Below are 17,987 nucleotides of genomic sequence, written 5' to 3'. Positions count from 1 at the left end.
CCTTCCCGCAATTTCAATATGTTGTTGTAGTTATCATGAACGAATGTAAACTGTATGTGTTTTTTATCTGTATTATAGTAAGTTTTAATATCTGAATTTAGTATAACATGTTCATCATAATATATGCAATATAACGTATGCAGAATACCTCGTTAGGAGTAAGAGAATGTCTGATGACCATAATTTTAGTAAGTTAAACAAATAAATAATTAAAAAATACTTCAGAGAAGACAGAGCGAGATTGCCTCGGGAATTGTCCTTCAAGTGCATCAGGTGCCCGCACCAATCGCTCTTCGTTGATGATGGGCTATCTCCGCTGAATTTCGTAGTACAAGTATTAATGTCTTTCTGCTGTTTATCTTCTGAATGATTTTTTTAATAAAGTGATATTACAGATACTAACTTCAGTTTGACTGAAGGTTCCAGTATGGTTAGCATAGCTTTATAGTAATTAACTTTACGAGAGGCGTTCAATAAGTAACGCAACACATTTTTTTTCCCTGAAAGCAGCCTGGTTTGATTCAGGATTCTAGTACACCATATTATTCCCCAAACTTTTTGATACAAAAACCTATTTTTCAATATTATCTCCGTCCAATGCGACAGTCTTATCTCACCTTACTGGAAGGGCCCTTATGTTCGAAATGTTAAAATGCGTGTGAATTCCTAAGGAAACAAACTACTGAGGTCATCGGTCGCTAGACTTCCACACTACTTAAACTAACTTATGCTAAGAACAACACACACACCCATGCCCGAGGGAGGACTCGGACCTCCGGCTGCAGGGCCGCGCAGTCCGTGACATGGCGCCTCAAACCTCGCGGCCACTCCGCGCAGCAAGGTGCCGTGTGCCCTCATGGTACCACTCTACAGGTCTACGACGGAACCAACGTCTTGCTGCATCAATAACGTCCCCATCATGCATCTATTTCTTCCCGCGGAGAGCATCCCTTATTGGGCCAAACAGATGGAAGCTCTCTGTGGTCTTCTGATGGGAGGCGAGGAACGCAGCAGGCACACACCTGTGGGTACCCCAACTGATGGACGAATGTGTCAGCACTACAAACTGCAACGTCCAATTGAGCAGCGAGGTGTCTGATTATGATACGTCGATCATCTCGAATGAGAGTGTCCGCACGTTCCGACACTGCAGGACTCACAGCTGTGTGTGGCTGGCCGTCACGCGGGAGATCGGACAGGTTTGCGCGACCCTGTTGCGGTGATGACAGACGCCTAGCCCAACGACTCATCGTGCGTCGTTCACTGCCATGTTTCCTTTAACATCCTTCAAGCGCCTATGAATATCTGCGATGCTCTGCCTTTCCGCCAAAAGGAACTCAATGACAGGTCTCTGCTTGGAGCGAACCTTCATTACAGCCGCCCCTGTGAGGGCCACGTCACGTATAGAATCGCTATCTATCGGCACTTCAGGTAAAGATAGGGTCTGAAGCGGGAATATTCCGCGGTGTCCCGTAGCAAAATTCCGCATTTTGCAACTAAAAACTGACGGAAAGAGTGTGTTGCATCACTTATTGAACGCCCCTCGTATTAATAGTTGACATTTAACGTTATTCACGTTACCACCTCTTTGTGTGGGAGTCCTGCAGAAGTATGTGCCTAGCAAAAATATAGGGGAGGGAAAGGAACCATCTTGGTACAACAATCATATTAGGAAGTTGCTGAGAAAGCAGAGAATTTTGCACAGTCGTTTTAAACGTAATAACTGCCCTGCTGACAAACCTAAATCATGCGAAATGAAAGCACCTGTCAGAAGGACAATGAGAGGTTCTTTTAACGAATTTGAAAGCAATAGTTTATCTGAAAATTCTAAAAATAACCCCAAAAATTTTGGTCGTACGTAAAATCTACGAACGCTACAAATAATTCAATACCTTCTCTTGCTGACAGTACGGGTAATGTAACTGATGATGATAAACAGAAGGCCGAAATACTAAACTTAGCTTTCAAAAACACGTTTACAGTAGAGGACTGCAGCACCATCCCCCCTTTCAGTTATTGAACAAAAGCAAGGATGGTTGACATAGTGTTTAGTGTATCTGGGATTGTAAAACAGTTAAGATCCTTAGACGCCAGGAAGGCATCTGGCCTAGACGGTATCCCCGTAAGATTTTATGTTGACTATGCTACAAATATAGCACCATTCTTATCCATCATCTATCAGAGATCATTGGAACAGCGGAAAGTTCCACGGGACTGGAAGAAGGCCCAGGTCATAACAATCTATAAAAAGGGTAGAAAATCGGATGCACATAATTACCGGACAATTTCACGGACATCGATTTGTTGTAGAATCATGGATCACATTTTGTGTTCAGACATAATGACCTTTGTAGACTCTGAGAAGTTCATCTGCAGAAACGAGCACGGTTTTAGGAAACAGCGGTCATGCGAGACACAGCTGGCCCTCTTTGTGCATGATATACAACAGGTTCTAGATACCGGCTCCCAGGTTGATGCCATATTTCTCGACTTCCGAAAGGTGTTCGACTCATATCCGCACTGTCCCTTGCTCCAAAAAGTGAGCGCTTACGGTCTATCCGATGACATATGTGGTTGGATAGAAAGTTTTCTAACAGACAGGGAGCAGTATGTCGTCCTGAACGGGGCGACTTCAACAGAAACAAGCGTTAACTTCAGGTGTGCCCCAGAGCAGCGTAATAGGTCCGCTGCTTTTTACGATTTACATAAACGATCTGGTTGATGGTATTGACAGCGGCATTAGACTGTTTGCCGATGAGGCTGTAGTCTACAGGAAAGTAGTATCACACGAAAGTTGTGAACAAATCAATGAGGATTTGCATAAAATAAAAGCGTGGTGTAATGGCTGGCAGTTATCTCTCAATATTAGTAACTGTAACCTACTGCGTATAACAAGGCGAAAATCCCCATTAATGTACGAGTACAAAATAAATGGCCAGTCTATGGAAGCGGTTAACATCCGTCAAGTATCTGGGTGTGACTATTCGAAATGATCTCGAATGGAATGATCAGATTACACAAGTAACGGGTAAGGCAAACTCTAGATTGCGGTTTATTGGTAGAATACTGAAGCGATGCAGTCCTTCAACAAAGGCTCTGAGCACTATGGGACTCAACTGCTGAGGTCATTAGTCCCCTAGAACTTAGAACTAGTTAAACCTAACTAACCTAAGGACATCACAAACATCCATGCCCGAGGCAGGATTCGAACCTGCGACCGTAGCGGTCTTGCGGTTCCAGACTGCAGCGCCTTTGACCGCACGGCCACTTCGGCCGGCCCTTCAACAAAGGAAATATCTCACAATACGTTAGTTCGTTCAGTCTTGGAGTATTGTTCGTCTGTATGGGACCCCTACCAGTTGGGTCTGATTCAAGAGATTGACAAGGTCCAAAGAAGAGCGGCAAGATTCGTCACTGGTAAATTTAGCCATCGCGAGAGCGTTACAAATCTCATAGAAAGTTTGAAGTGGGACACACTTTCAGATAGACGGCGCGCTAAACGAAAAGGGGTGCTCACTAAATTCCGGAATCCGATCTTCTCCGAGGATGTAGAGCATACACAGGGTGAAACGTGTTTAAACCGACAAATTCTGGGAGGTTGTGGGGAACATCAAAACAAATATTTTTCCTTAATGTCATTTTTTCTCAAGAGGATTATTTACACCGGAGGAGGCCGTATTACGCTCTTCAGTTGTTAGAGGGCATATTAGGCTTTTCAGTTGTAGGCAACTGCTGTCCACCAGTGTAGTAGTGCATTGTCTCTGTTTTCTAATGGAGCGATACACCTGGAGTGAGTACACTGATATGGTTGGTGCGTACCACGTAGCGGACCACAACGGACGAGCTGCATAGCCAGTTTATCGAAAACAATATCCTAATCGCCGTATCCCGCATCATACGACCTTTGCTGCTGTGTACCAACGTCTGCGTGAGACCGGGTCATTTAGCAGATTACCTGGACAGGGACGCTGTCGCACGGTAAGAATGCTGCAATTTGAGGAAGCTGTCTTGCAGCATGTGGAACGGGATCCTTCAATCAGCACTCGTGCAATTGGACGAAACATGGGGACGAATCAGACGAATGTAAGAACAGTCCTTCGAGAGCAATTGTTACGTCCATTTCACTTACAGCGTGTCCACAACCTGGGACCAGTTGATTATCCACCCAGACAGTTTTCGCGGTGGTACCTGGAACAGTGTGAAATGCATCCTACATTTCCATCCTCTGTGTTTTTACCGACGAAGCAACGTTCGGGCGTGATGGAGTCTTCAACATGCACAATTCGCATGTTTTGAGTGAGGATAACCCACATGCCACAGTTACTAGCGCTCATCAAGTGCGGTTCTTCGTTAATGTGTGGGTCGGTGTTGTTGGGGACTGTTTAATTGGGCCGTATCTGCTACCTAGGCCATTAAATGGCAGGCAGTATTACAATTTTCTCGCCAGATCATTGCCAGAATTGCTGGAAGACGTCCCGCTCCCTACAAGACAACGCATGTGGTTCCAACACGACGGGGCGCCGGCACATATCAGTCGTCGTGTGCGTCGATTTCTGGACCGACGGTTCCCAGAAACGTGGACTGGCAGAGGTGGTCCTGTACCATGGCCTGCTCGATCCCCAGATATGTCCCCTCTGGTCTTTCTTGTGTGGAGAGAAATGCGCAACCTTGTTTATGCAACTCCTGTTGCATCAGAAGAGGATCTGATTGCTCAGATAGTAGTAGCAGCAGCAGGAAGAATTCAGGATACACCTGTGGTTTTTACACGTGTCAGACACAACATGATCCGACGGTGAAAACTTTTTTTTTTTTTTTTTTTTTTTTTTTTTTTTTTAAATGGCTCTGAGCACTATGGGACTTAACATCTACGGTCATCATTCCCCTAGAACTTAGAACTACTTAAACCTAATTAACCTAAGGACAGCACACAACACCCAGCCATCACGAGGCAGAGAAAATCCCTGACCCCGCCGGGAATCGAACCCGGGAACCCGGGCGTGGGAAGCGAGAACGCTACCGCACGACCACGAGATGCGGGCGTGTAACCTTTGTTTACGTGCCAATGGGGGCATTTTTGAAAATGTACTGTAACTGAAATTGGGTTGTGTTAATGTATTGTCTCTTGGACATAAAAAAATGGAAAAGTGTTTGATGGTTTAATTAATTTGCCGCCAGAGAAATCTTCCTCTACCGGTTTAAATACTCCTCATAGGAAAAAATGACATTAGGGAAAAATATTTGTTTTGATGTCCCCTACAACCTCCCAGAGTTTGCCGGTGGGCGGAGAGGTGGGGCGGGGAGGGGGGGGGGGTGAAATATGACTTTGGCGCGAATTGTGCCCTCCGCCACACACCGCTTGGTGGCTAGCGGAGTATATACGTAGATGTAGATGTAGAGTCTCCACTGTCTGTGCTAGTCCATCTTCTTCCATGCTGTATGTGGAGTGGGGAACCTTCTCTACCTTCCCTATTGTTTGTGACTAGTGCTGATACAGAAGCTGACACAGCCCTGCATGAAATACCCGCGATGCGGCACGCACTCCGCCAGGTGCAGACACGCTGCGTGTACGCACCTCTCATGAGGACCTTGCGCAGGCTGCGGCGCACGGCGGTGCAGTTCCAGCGGCGGTTGCGGAACTGGAATTGGCACTCGCGCGTGCCCAGCGCCACCCCCTTGGAGATCTCCTTGAGCAGCGCCGGCTCCTTGCGGCAGATCTCGGCCAGCCGGCCGCGCAGCCGCCGCGTCTTCTTGCAGATCATGGTCGGGTCCAGCACCACGTGACTGCCCGCGGCCCTGCCGGCAGAAACGTCACACTCTCACACAGCTGCCTCGGCGAACTGAGAAAGGCGCCGCCACGGTTTTAGAGCCCTTGTTACTCGAACGAATTGCTTGTCTCAATCGACTATTCGCGGCAAGTGAGTCTACTCTGCCTCTGGCGTTATTCCTGTACTAAGTCTCGTCTGTCACGAACAGTCGTTTTCTTTTACAATACAGCGCCAAAATAGTGTGTGTCGTCAGAGCAAGAATGACAACATAACTTAGTATTGACAAAACAAAAATCATAGTGGATGATTTTGACAAAAGGTTGTATGGCTGATTTTCCACGCTCCTGAGAGCTGAAAGAGTAAGAAAAGTGTCACCCAAACATTTCAAAGCACCTCAGTTTTATGTAATACTAGAGAAGAAACCCATCGTTGTCCAGGTATTTATTTATAGTTGTGCGTCCATGCCTGCATACACAGCATCTGGCCATGCGATGAATGTTTATGACGTCTTAGCTCATGAACTATGAGTCGTACAATGATACGATTTTGCACTTACATTCAGTGGTATATGTACACACTATCTGTAATATATGTCGCGAATACAGGTGGTAGTAAAGAAGTAATAAATTATAACGCCATGCTTCATGTTGTACTCTTACTGCGTGAACGAGGGAAAAGTAGTAAATGATTCTTCATTTTATCATTTTTTATGGATTGTCAACGAGAAAGAATTACTTAAAGATTATAAATTATACGCAAAGTTTGTTGCAAGTCACTAGGTGATCTTATTCTCAATGAATAAAGGCTGGGAATTCACTTGTCGCGGCCTACACTGATTTTTCTCCCCCACCCTTACCCTTTTGATAGGTAGGTGGGTCTTACGTAGACAGCGATTGTCACCTGACAGTAAGTGACATGTGTTCCAAGTTCGCTTAAAATTGGCACACACACACACACACACACACACACACACACACACACATTAATAAATACATTCTTACAGTATGTATGGATTTATAAGGCAGTAAACAGCGCATTTTTGCTTTATCCTTTATGTCTTGATTTCTTTCTAAGTGTCTAATACCATTACTATTTTCCTCGTGAAACGGATATGACTTTCACTGTTCAAACAATTTTCGGTATTACATTTATCCACTGACATTCTTGCTTACGCACAGCGTAGGCTTTTCCTTCGCGCAAATATTGTAAAACTTAGATACCTTATTGCTCTCAGACAGTTCATCTCTCTTGTGGAAATACATTAACAGGAAAAATACAGGTCCATCGACAAACCTTCACAATATGTCATGGAAATGCCTTGTGGCTAGGGTCTCCCGTCGGGTAAACCGTTCGTTTGGTGCAAGACTTTCGAGTTGTCGCTACTTCGGCGACTTGCGCGTCGATGGGAATGAAATGAGGACGATAAGGACAACACAACACCCAGTTCCTGAGCGCAGAAAGTCTCCGACCCATCCGGGAATCGAACCCGGGCCGTTCGGTACGACATTCCGTCGCGCTGACCACTCAGCTACCAGGGGCGGACACAATATGTCATGAAAACAGAGCAAACAACAAAATAAAGATTAAGAAAACTTAAAATCCATTATTACGACAGGAATGAGTTCGATGAGATTAGGTTAACTTCCTACGCTAATAGGCGAAGTCACAGTCCCTTGTTTCTGCGTGTGCGCAGTCTGCAACATATTCAAGGTTTTAGACCTCCACACTCGGTATACACTCAGTTGATTATTGACGTCATTGACGCACAACGATAAGTTGATTATGGCCAGAAAGTCGCAGGTGCGAACCGGGCTTAAACGAGCGTTTGCCGTTTTCAGTCCTCTACGCAATAGATAAAAGGACAAAACTATGTGCTAACATTCACTGCCGGTCATTAAAACTGCAACATCAGGAATGATAGAAAATCAAGAAATTTTGCTTCCTGTGGGTGGACAGTGTAACAGTAAGAAAATGACATCTGGCTTTAAAGTAACAAGACATTGCTGTGAAACATTGTGTTTCGGAAACATACGTATTTAGTTACTGTCACCCTCAATATATGCCCCTGTTCTATTCCTACAACGAAACCATGTGAATTTTCCATTGATTGAAACACTGCTGGAAGCCTTCCTCAGTGAGCTCCTTGATGAAACGCGCCGCTTTTTTCCCTTACTGCTTCAAAGGACTCAAATCTTGCAGTTTGACCTTGGGGAATCGATAAAAGTCACACGGTGCCAGGTCAGGCCAATAAGGTGGGTATTCTAACACTGGGATGCTCTGCTTGGCTAGAAACGTCTTAACAGACAATGACCGAGCGAGGTGGCGCAGTGGTTAGACACTGGACTCGCATTCGGGAGGACGACGGTTCAATCCCGCGTCCGGCCATCCTGATTTAGGTTTTCCGTGATTTCCCTAAATCGCTCCAGGCAAATGCCGGGATGGTTCCTTTCAAAGGGCACGGCCGACTTCCTCCCCTAATCCGATGGGACCGATGACCTCGCTGTCTGGTCTCCTTCCCCCAAAAACCACCACCACCACAGACAATGCGGCATGAGCCGGTGCGTTGTCTTCATTTAGAATCCATAACTTATTCTTCCACGATACGGATCTTTTTTTTTTCTTATTTGAGCATGAACCTTAAGGTAGTAACGTTGATTAACAGTCTGGTCTTCAGGAATATAGTAAAGATGCGCAATGCCATTAATATCGAAAAGAATAATCACCGCTTTGAATTTTGATGTGCTCATTCGAGCTTTTTTCGCACTCGGTGTCATCTTCAGTATGTTCTCCGCCGTCTTGGAAACGCTTAAGCCACTCAAAAACTCGCATATGTGATAAATAGCGTTCGCCATACACTTCCTTTACAAAGTAAAGTATAGATTTCAGCATTTCTCCAATTTTAATGTGAAACATCACGACAGTTCGTAGCTCTGCTATTACACTTACCATTTTTCCGGCAAAACAAAATAAACAGATCTTGCACAAAAGAAAGCCGCGGTTACACTGATTTGTCTACAGACACCAGAGATGACACATTCGCTGAGAAGGCTTCACGTTTCAAAACTACTGGTGTTTCATTTTTGGTGCATGCATACTCACTGTGTGTAGCATCAGTCCCGTTATTTTACAGCCACACCTCACAATTAAATTTGTAGGTGATTTGGGAGTATACACGGTGGGAAATTTAAAATCTAGAGCTGCTACTTCTAGTTACAGCAAAGGCTGTAAATCCACTGGGTGTGGAATTGAATAAAGACTAGATGTCAGATAAGGGTACCTCATTCCGTGCTGCTTGAACTCTGTGCTAGAGTTCGTCAGCGCAGTGGCTGATAACTGGTGACGTGCCAGTCTCACGTTAAGCCACAGCTCATGTTTTCAGAAATCTACAGACCATGTTGGCCAGAACAACAGTCAAACGGAGCGTGCGGTCTTTCGTTATCTTATTGAAAGATAATTGCACGAAGACCTGAAAGGCAGAGCACTAACATCGGACTTAACACGTCATAAACGTAACGCCTATTCAGATTATCTGCTATGCCAGTCAGAAGTGTCCGAGTTGCATAGCCACTGGTTCAAAAATGGTACAAATGGCTCTGAGCACTATGGGACTTAACTTCTGAGGTCATCAGTCCACTAGAACTTAGAATTACTTAAACGTAACTAACCTAAGGACATCATACACATCCATGCCCGAGGCAGGATTCGAACCTGCGACCGTAGCGGTCGCGCGGTTCCAGACTGTAGCGCCTAGAACCGCTCGGCCACCCCAGCCGGCATAGTCACTGGTACCCCGTAGCAGCACGTCAGGTGCAGGGTGCTTATGATGGTAACGAATGCAATCTGACAACATTTCTTCACCTCGGAACCTCCACACGCACATGTCCATCGTGGTGTGTGAGCCGACCCGAAACTCATCTGAAAGACGACGTGGTGCCACCTCTGTGTCCAGTATTGTGGTTGGATTCAACACTGTAGTTGCTCATCTCTCAGATGACGCGTCATGCTAGCAACAGTCCTTGGTGCTTCAGACGTAACACGTGCGGCAATCAAATGGGCAACATGGGAAGCCTGGGAATACCATGTTACGTAACGAACCATAAAAGCGGGAGTGCGCAATCTAGACAACAAACCTATGCCATTGACTCTGATATCGACGTTCCGTCGAGATGGCATCGGTGAACAGCGTGCTGTTGCTGTAAGGGCGTTTTTCAAAAACAACGATAGCTACGTAGCCGCACAACGTGTACGAGTATTTCGTACACATTTTAATCTCGCACGTCATCCCCCAGTCCCGTCGGCACATGCTATCAAAGTGTGGGTATATAACGTTGAGGAAACGTATGATATCATGCGAAAGGTAGGTGGAAGTGCAAAACTCCTGTGACCACCAAAGAATGTTGCAAGAGTGGAAAAAGCCTTCAGCCGAAGTCTCAGGCGTTCTGCACACAAGAATGGGCTGCAACTTGACATAGTGGATCGCAGTGAATGGCGAATATTGCACAAGATACTGCAGTACGACACTTACGAAGAACAGACAGTGTAAAAACTGAAGGCGGACAAGTTACCAAAGAAACTGAACTTTTGCCGAGAGTTATGGAACTCATCAACGACAATCCAGGCCTGTGCGACAATCTGATCATGAGCGATGAGACTAATTTCTGTGTGTCAAGTTTTGTTAACAAACAAGGTTCAGACACTGGTCAGGTGAGACTCCTGAAATGCTTCATGAAACGCCACTACACAGTCAGAAAGCACTAGTATGGTGCGGCGTATATGTTTTAGAATGAAGAGCATTAATTTTTTTAGACGATCGCGACAATGCTCTTACTGTGAATACAGAACGTTGCGTTCACATGTTGGACGATTTCCTAGTGCGACAGCTTGCTTACCTCCCTGTGAATGTAAATACAGTCTTTCAACAAGGCGGGGCCACATGCATACCTCGCTGCAGTCCATTAACGCGCTGGAGAAAATATTTCCCGGTCATCTGATCTCCAAAACTGGGACATTTCCTGGCCTCCAAGATCCCCTGACCTTTCAGCGTGTGAGTTCTTCCTTTGGGGTCATTTGAAAGCTCAAATCTTCCGGTGTAATCTACCACACACCATCCAGGAAATGGAGGATCAAATTCGGAAGGAATAACTCCAGTACCAGTCTTGCAAGATATGATGTCTGAGTTCCGTAAAAGACTTGAAATGTATGTGAAGGAAATAATTTCCACCCACGTGACGTCATTTTCAAGTGACGTGCATTTTAAATTGCAAGAGATGTAAATTCTTGTTGTATTTGTTGTATATTGCTGTGAATAAATCTGTAGCGCTGGTGGAGGTTTCAAAATCGCCCGTTTCACTGCCGCGCCTGTTATTTACCACATTTATGGATGAGAAAATGCAGTGAAAGTGTAAAACTAATTAATTCCTTAACAGAGATGCGTGACAAATTTTATCACAGGTTCGTTTAGTAAGAGCGAGAGTGTCATCGTCAAGCTCATCCCATTAAGCAGAAGAATAGCGTGGTGAATAAAGGGAAGGTTTGCTATTAAAATTTTGAGGATGTTATTTCCAAGGAAATCCGAGTAACATAACCTTCCTGACAAAACAAGATATGGTCGGATGTCAACGTAATCTCGTACACGTACACACTATCGGCTGGTATTTAAATGATGAGAGTTGTAATTCTCTGTGCCAGTAGTAACGGCTGCCACAATTCAATTCTGTTGTTTGTGTTTAGTATTGGAGCCAGGACAGGTAGGGTATACAAAATGATTCAGGAGGAATGTCACATAATTTGTGGGGTCATTCTACATGTGAAAATAAAGCGAAAAAGTCTTGTGAACAAGTGTCTGATTTTCGACAGAACTGGCGTGGGTGGAAGGCAACATACATCCATGAATGAATATGATGGTAAGTGTGAATATTTTTACCGTAATGCCGTGTAGGCGCTGTGGTAGACAAAGTATTGGTGGAACAGATGACTAAACCATCCTGCAGGAGGTGTGGGGGTTCTCCATCAAACGGCACACTGTGATGTCGCCCTGAGGCAACAGCTGCAAGTGGACCCCCTGTGCAATCCTGGATTGGATCAGTTAGCAGTCGTGAGGCCGTATGCGTGTCGTGCTTGACTGTTTAATTTAGCAAGACCACTGTGTCCGTGAATAGAAACATGCTGCATATGTTCACTGTTGCAGAATACACAGACATGCTGTTTGTGTACGGGTCCTTCAATGGCAATGTCCTTGCAACTGTGACAGAAAAACCAGATTGCCTGATCGACGAACACCCTGTGCTAGGGTATTTCACGGAGGTTTTCAAACGATACCTGAATCCAGAACAATACCCAGTATACATGTAACATCAGAATGTGAGGTCATCCAGTCTGTTGAGGGAATAAGACATTGCAATGGTAAAACGGAGTCCCATCACCAGTACACACTGGATTGGCCGTCAGCTCGATATTCTACAAATGCGAGTGTGGCGTAAGTTATATTCTGAGGTCTTCTACATATTCCATGTGCAGCCTGTGCAACATCTGCATCCAGGTGACTTAGTTAGTAGACAACAATTTTGTGAATGGTTGGCAGTACACTAGGGAAACAATATTCCAAGTTAGGTTCTCAATGAACGTCTGGTGAGGTATGACTGATGGCCTGGTGATAGGGCCCGTGTTCCTGCCAGATTGCATAACAGCCGCACCATACTCACATTTTTTGATAGAAAACCTGCCTGCAGTTTCTTAAGACGTGGCACTAGACCAACGATGACAAATGTACTTGCAACATGATGGATCACCGATTCGTTGTACCAGATAAGCTTCCTCGACGGTGGATTGGCCGTGCCAGATCCACTAACTGGCCCGTCAGATCACCCGACCTAACCCCATTATAATTCTGCTTATTGGATTGGTTAAAGGGGGATGCATACACTACGAAGGTGGATACACTTGAAGGACTTGTCGCTCAGATTAGCGACGCTCTTGCCCGCATCAGAGCCTGTTGAGGTGATGTTCGACTCATTGAGATTGATTGGGGACGTTTTGAACAACTCTTGTAGGATGGATCAGCCATCTGCACCACCATTATTCTGTCCAACCCAGCATTTCGGTAAGTAATGTCCGTACTTGCCTTGGATGTGTGTAGCCCTCAACTCGCCCCAGTTGCATAACGACAGAAAGTCAGACACACGTTCATAGCATTTTTTCGATTTATGTCGACATGTAGAATCATCTCACAAATTATGTGACGTTCCTCCTGAACCACCCTGTATAAGGACCATGAACAGCATCAGATGCTGAGTGATCACTTTGAAGGAAACGGAGATGCGCCGTACTCGTATGAGACAGCGTTATGAGCATCTCACAGAGTTTGAAATGGGCCTCATTGTGGGTCTCAATTTGGTCAGCTCGTAGTATTGTGCAACACTGTGCATTCAGATCTACAAGTCGCCCAATGTTCGACTACGTCCTCAAGGTTCTGACAGATGTGACCACCACAAGGGAGGATCGCCGTATTGTGCATTAAGCACATCATAGCTCCATCACATCTGCGCCTACCATAGACTGAAGTATGTCATTGTTAAAACACTACGTAAAAAAGGAGATACGTCTGATGTCAACAACTACCGCCCAATCTCTCTTCTGACTGCCTTGTCCTAAATTCTTGAAAAAGTAATGTATTGCAGAGTAGCTTCACACCTTTGTAAAAATAAAGTTTCAACAAAATGTCAGTTTGGTTTCCAGAAGGGTTTTTCAACGGAAAATGCTATATATACTTTCACTAACGAAATATTAAATGCTCTGAGTAACCGGAAGTCACCAGTTGGGATTTTTTGTGATCTATCGAAGGCTTTTGATTGTGTAAATCATGGAATGCTTCTAGATAAGCTCACGTACTGTGGTATGAATCGGACAGCGCTCAAATGGTTTAAATCATACCTAACTGGAAGAGTGCAGAAAGTTGAAATTAACAGTTCACATAATATGCAAAAAACTGGTGATTTCTCAAACTGGGGAACAATCAAGAATGGGGTGCCACAAGGTTCGGTCTTGGGTCCTCTGTTGCTCTTAATATATATTAATGACTTGCCATTCTTTATTCACGAAGATGCAAAACTGGTACTTTTTGCCGATGGTACAAGTATAGCTACCACACCCAACAGAAAAGAATTAACTGGTGAAATTGTAAACGATGTTTTTCGGGGAATCTTTAAGTGGTTCTCAGCAAATGGGCTCTCATTAAACTTTGACAAAACACACTATATACAGTTCCACACAGTAAATGGAATGACACCATTAATAAATATAGACTTCGATCAGAAATCGGTAGCTAAGGTAGAATATTCAAAATTTCTAGGTGTATGCATTGATGAGGGGTTGAACTGGAAAAAAACATACTGAGGATGTGCTGAAACGTTTGAGTTCAGCTACTTATGCTATTAGGGTCATTGCAAATTTTGGCGATATACATCTGAGTAAATTAGCTTACCACGCCAATTTTCATTCTCTGCTTTCGCATGCCATCGTATTCTGGGGTAACTCATCATTGAGTAAAAGAGTATTCATTGAACAAAAGCGTGTAATCAGAATAACTGCTGGAGCTCATCCAAGATCATCCTGCAGACACTTATTTAAAGAGCTAGAGGTCTTCACTGTAGCCTCACAATATATATATTCACTTATGAAATTTGTTATTAACAACCCGAACGAATTCAAAAATTATAGCGGTGTACATGGCTACAACACTAGGAGAAAGGACGATCTTCACTACTCAAGGTTACATCTAACTTTGGCTCAGAAGGGGTAAATTATGCTGCCACAAAAGTCTTTGGTCACTTACCTAATAGCATCAAAAGTCTGACAGATAGCCATATAGCATTTAAAAGGAAATTGAAAGAATTTCTTAAAGCCAACTCCTTCTACTCATTAGATGAATTTATGGATATAGTAAGTGGGTAATTTCCAAACCCCCACAAAAAAAATTAAAAATATTGAGTGTCAAGTCATATTTTGTGTAATGTAATATCTTGTATAGGCACCTTTTATTAACCTGACACGTTCCACATTAATACGAAGTGTCGTATTCATGATCTATGGAACAAGTACGAATCTAATCTAATCTAATCCGAGAGTCCATGCAACATTCTGTGTCATTTCGCACCATTGGTCGGAGACTAACGTAAGTAGGCAAATACTGGCCCTGACGGTAACAACACAACACAAACGGCGGTGTCTGGAGTAGTGCCATGACCAGGAAGTATGGACTGCTGATGAACGGCGTCTTACTGTGTTCAGCGATGAATCGTGGATCTGCACTATCTCGGATGGCCATCGTCGGCGGTTAAAGCGGCGTCCTGGGGAGAGACCCCATTATTCCATTGTTGTGGGGAGTCACAGCGGTGATACTCCTGGCGTAGTGGTATAAAGAGTCGGCGGATATGACTTGAGGTCACGGCTGGTAGGTCTCCTGATTAAGGGAACTCCGTCGGCACAACGATACATCATGGCCATATGTTTACTCTCACGCGACCAGTAGCTTAGTGCCATTCTTCTATGGGAGAACCCTCGTCCAGAAATGACAAGTGTCTCTATGAACTATCTGCGCGAATTTCGGGTAATCCCGTGGTCACCAAGGTCCTCAGGTGTGGCCGCGACAGAAAAAGTGTGGGACCAGTACCGGGGCTACCCCATCCCTGTGCCAGTATCCAGAATATCAGTGACCAGTTACAACAGTGGTGGGACAGCTTACCTTAGGAGAGGATACAACTGGTTTATGACACCCTTCCCAAACGATTCAGTGCATGCGTAGACGCCAGGGGGATGCTTCGTCTTAGGGACAAGTGTACTCATACTGCCTACCTCTTTGTGAATTTGACTCGATTTTGTTATCATTGAAATAACATTCCACAGACTCTCAATTCGCGAAGTTTCACTTCGTCTCCTCCTCACCTTCAGGGTGCTTTACTTTTTTTTCCTTTTTTTTTGTCAGATAGTGTATCATTTGCTCTTGAGAAACATCACGAAATTACTATGACATTAAATTAATGAATCTCGAACTAACACGGAGGCTGAACCGACATTCGTTTGTGCCACGTACCATTTGCGAACAGAGCAGAATTGGGGAGAACCGTATATTTTAAGGTGAAATGGGTCAAATGACCCTGAGCACTATAGGACTTAACTTCTGAGGTCATCAGTCCCCTAGAACTTAGAACTACTTAAACCTAACTAACCAAAGGACATCACACACATCCATGCACGAGGCAGGATTCGAACCTGCGACCGTAGCGGTCGCACGGCTCCAGACTGTAGCGCACAGAACCGCTCGGCCACCCTGGTCGGCTTTTAAGGTGAATTGCGGGGTGTAGATGTAAGCACTGATTTGATGTAAAGCCAGATGTTCTGAATCATCAAATAGTAGATCCTTGTGCATCTTTATTGCCAACTTTTTAAGTAATAATGCATATTGCTAACGCCAATAAACATAGAAAACTCAAGTCCAGTTCACGGCTACTGTCTTTAGTTTAAGTGCTCAGGGATGTACAGAATTACGGTTGAATTATTTGTGTGGAAGGATCACTCTATCCCAGCTACGGTGTATCCCAAGTGGAGTGTTAATCTTTTCTGCCTGGAATCTGGATATTGGTGAGGCAGACAGGCAGATCTCTTTCATAACAATGAAGTGCAGGTTTTGTCCGACTAAGATGACTAAACAGTGTTAGGCGTATCAAAAACGTGTCCACTACTATGGCGAGACCATCTTTGGCAAGACATCAACTATCTTGCAGATTCCTAACTTGTGACACGGTTCTCAATCGCGAAACATGCATGAATGTGGAACGGGGAATAAGTACTGATACGTAAGTATTCAGGAGTATGTCCCTGTTCCCTGGCAGGTTGACAGGCCCTAGACGAGAGTCACTAGGGTCGAGAAGAGGCGAAAACAAGTCTTGGGATACGGCGACACGAAGCCGGCAGTGCCACTGCATTAACATTCCACGGTGTCATATCGTACATCACTGGGCGCCTGATTTCGTAAAACGAAGTTGACGGTATGTGTTTGAAGTAGTCTGCCAAAGATCGTTGTTTCTACAGATAACCAGCTATGAAAATAACTTCGTTGAAAATATGACACTGTCTAATGATCCACTTCTACTTTTAGAAAGTACAGATTGAGTCCGACTACCTCGTTCGAAGAATCCCTACTTGAATATTACGGAGATGATGAATGACGGACAACACCTGTCGCCTGAGGGAGTGCCGCTAGTCCCAGAGGGGCATGCGCTGCTGTGTGGGTTGGACTACGGAGGTAGTGCAGATTACTAACAAGTTCAAAAACAGGTAAATGTAGTAATTAGACAGCTCTACGATGAAAATATGTTTAATGAAAGTGGCTTCTTCTTGTGGTTTTTAGTATCCTGGAAGCTAGAGTGATAACAAAAAGAAACATGTCACCTGTCATTTATTTATTTATTTATTTATTTGCAACGAATCCTTAATATTTAAAAATTCATTCTACTGATTTTAAAGGTCATGTGCCATAACATTCGATAATATTATCACCGATTAATATATCATTCGAAGATCCACTTTTTGAACAGTCACCTTGATTGTTTCATTGAAAATTTGAGTAAGGAACAAGAGTGAGTGCTTACAAGCCGTTAAATTGATGGAAAGGCGGTACCACTTTAGCGGGACGTACAGCATCGGAGGTAAAGCTAAATTATTTCCTTAAAGAAGAAGAGAAATTTAATAAAACCTTTGATGGTGACGACAAATTGCAATACTTTTCGTTCCAATTACACATGTGTAGCTAATTTTCTAGTTCATAACGAAGTCGATTTGTGATAACTTCTAGTGGTAGGAAAAATATGGGATCAAATTATGGATTCAGCGACCAAACTACATCAATACGCTATGGCTTATCAAAAAGCAATCAAAAATATCCTCATGCCTTAGTACTGAGAAAATAATTACTTAATTTGTTTCATGTTCTGTATCTCTCTTGTCAGAAACAGCAAAGGACTTAGAAGATAAATTGAACAGAGTGAATAGTACATGAAATGTATTCGCAGCAGTTACGAGTATGGACTACCACCTGCTGTATGATGGAATGAGGACAACGAAAATTTTTGCCGGGCCGGGACTCGAACCGCTTATCTCGAGCGGTTGTCTTACCATTTTATTTCTTTTTATTTTGCTGATCTCATTTTGTTCGTTGCATTTGCTCGG

At 44.1% G+C, this 17,987-nt stretch overlaps 1 protein-coding gene across 1 annotated transcript in view; it reads right to left on the bottom strand.

The window, feature by feature from the left end:
* LOC126456987 (protein Wnt-6-like) overlaps nucleotides 1-17,987 on the bottom strand; it is a 622,242-nt gene that overhangs the window by 166,049 nt on the left and 438,206 nt on the right. Inside the window, exon 2 of the mRNA XM_050092950.1 lies at nucleotides 5,573-5,793. Within this exon, the coding sequence (XP_049948907.1) occupies nucleotides 5,573-5,793 (221 nt within the window). The remainder of the gene's footprint in view (nucleotides 1-5,572; nucleotides 5,794-17,987) is intronic.

Source organism: Schistocerca serialis, chromosome 2 (genome assembly GCF_023864345.2).
Source record: "Schistocerca serialis cubense isolate TAMUIC-IGC-003099 chromosome 2, iqSchSeri2.2, whole genome shotgun sequence".
NCBI classification, from domain to species: domain Eukaryota; kingdom Metazoa; phylum Arthropoda; class Insecta; order Orthoptera; family Acrididae; genus Schistocerca; species Schistocerca serialis.
This window is presented reverse-complemented; position numbering and strand designations above follow the sequence as displayed.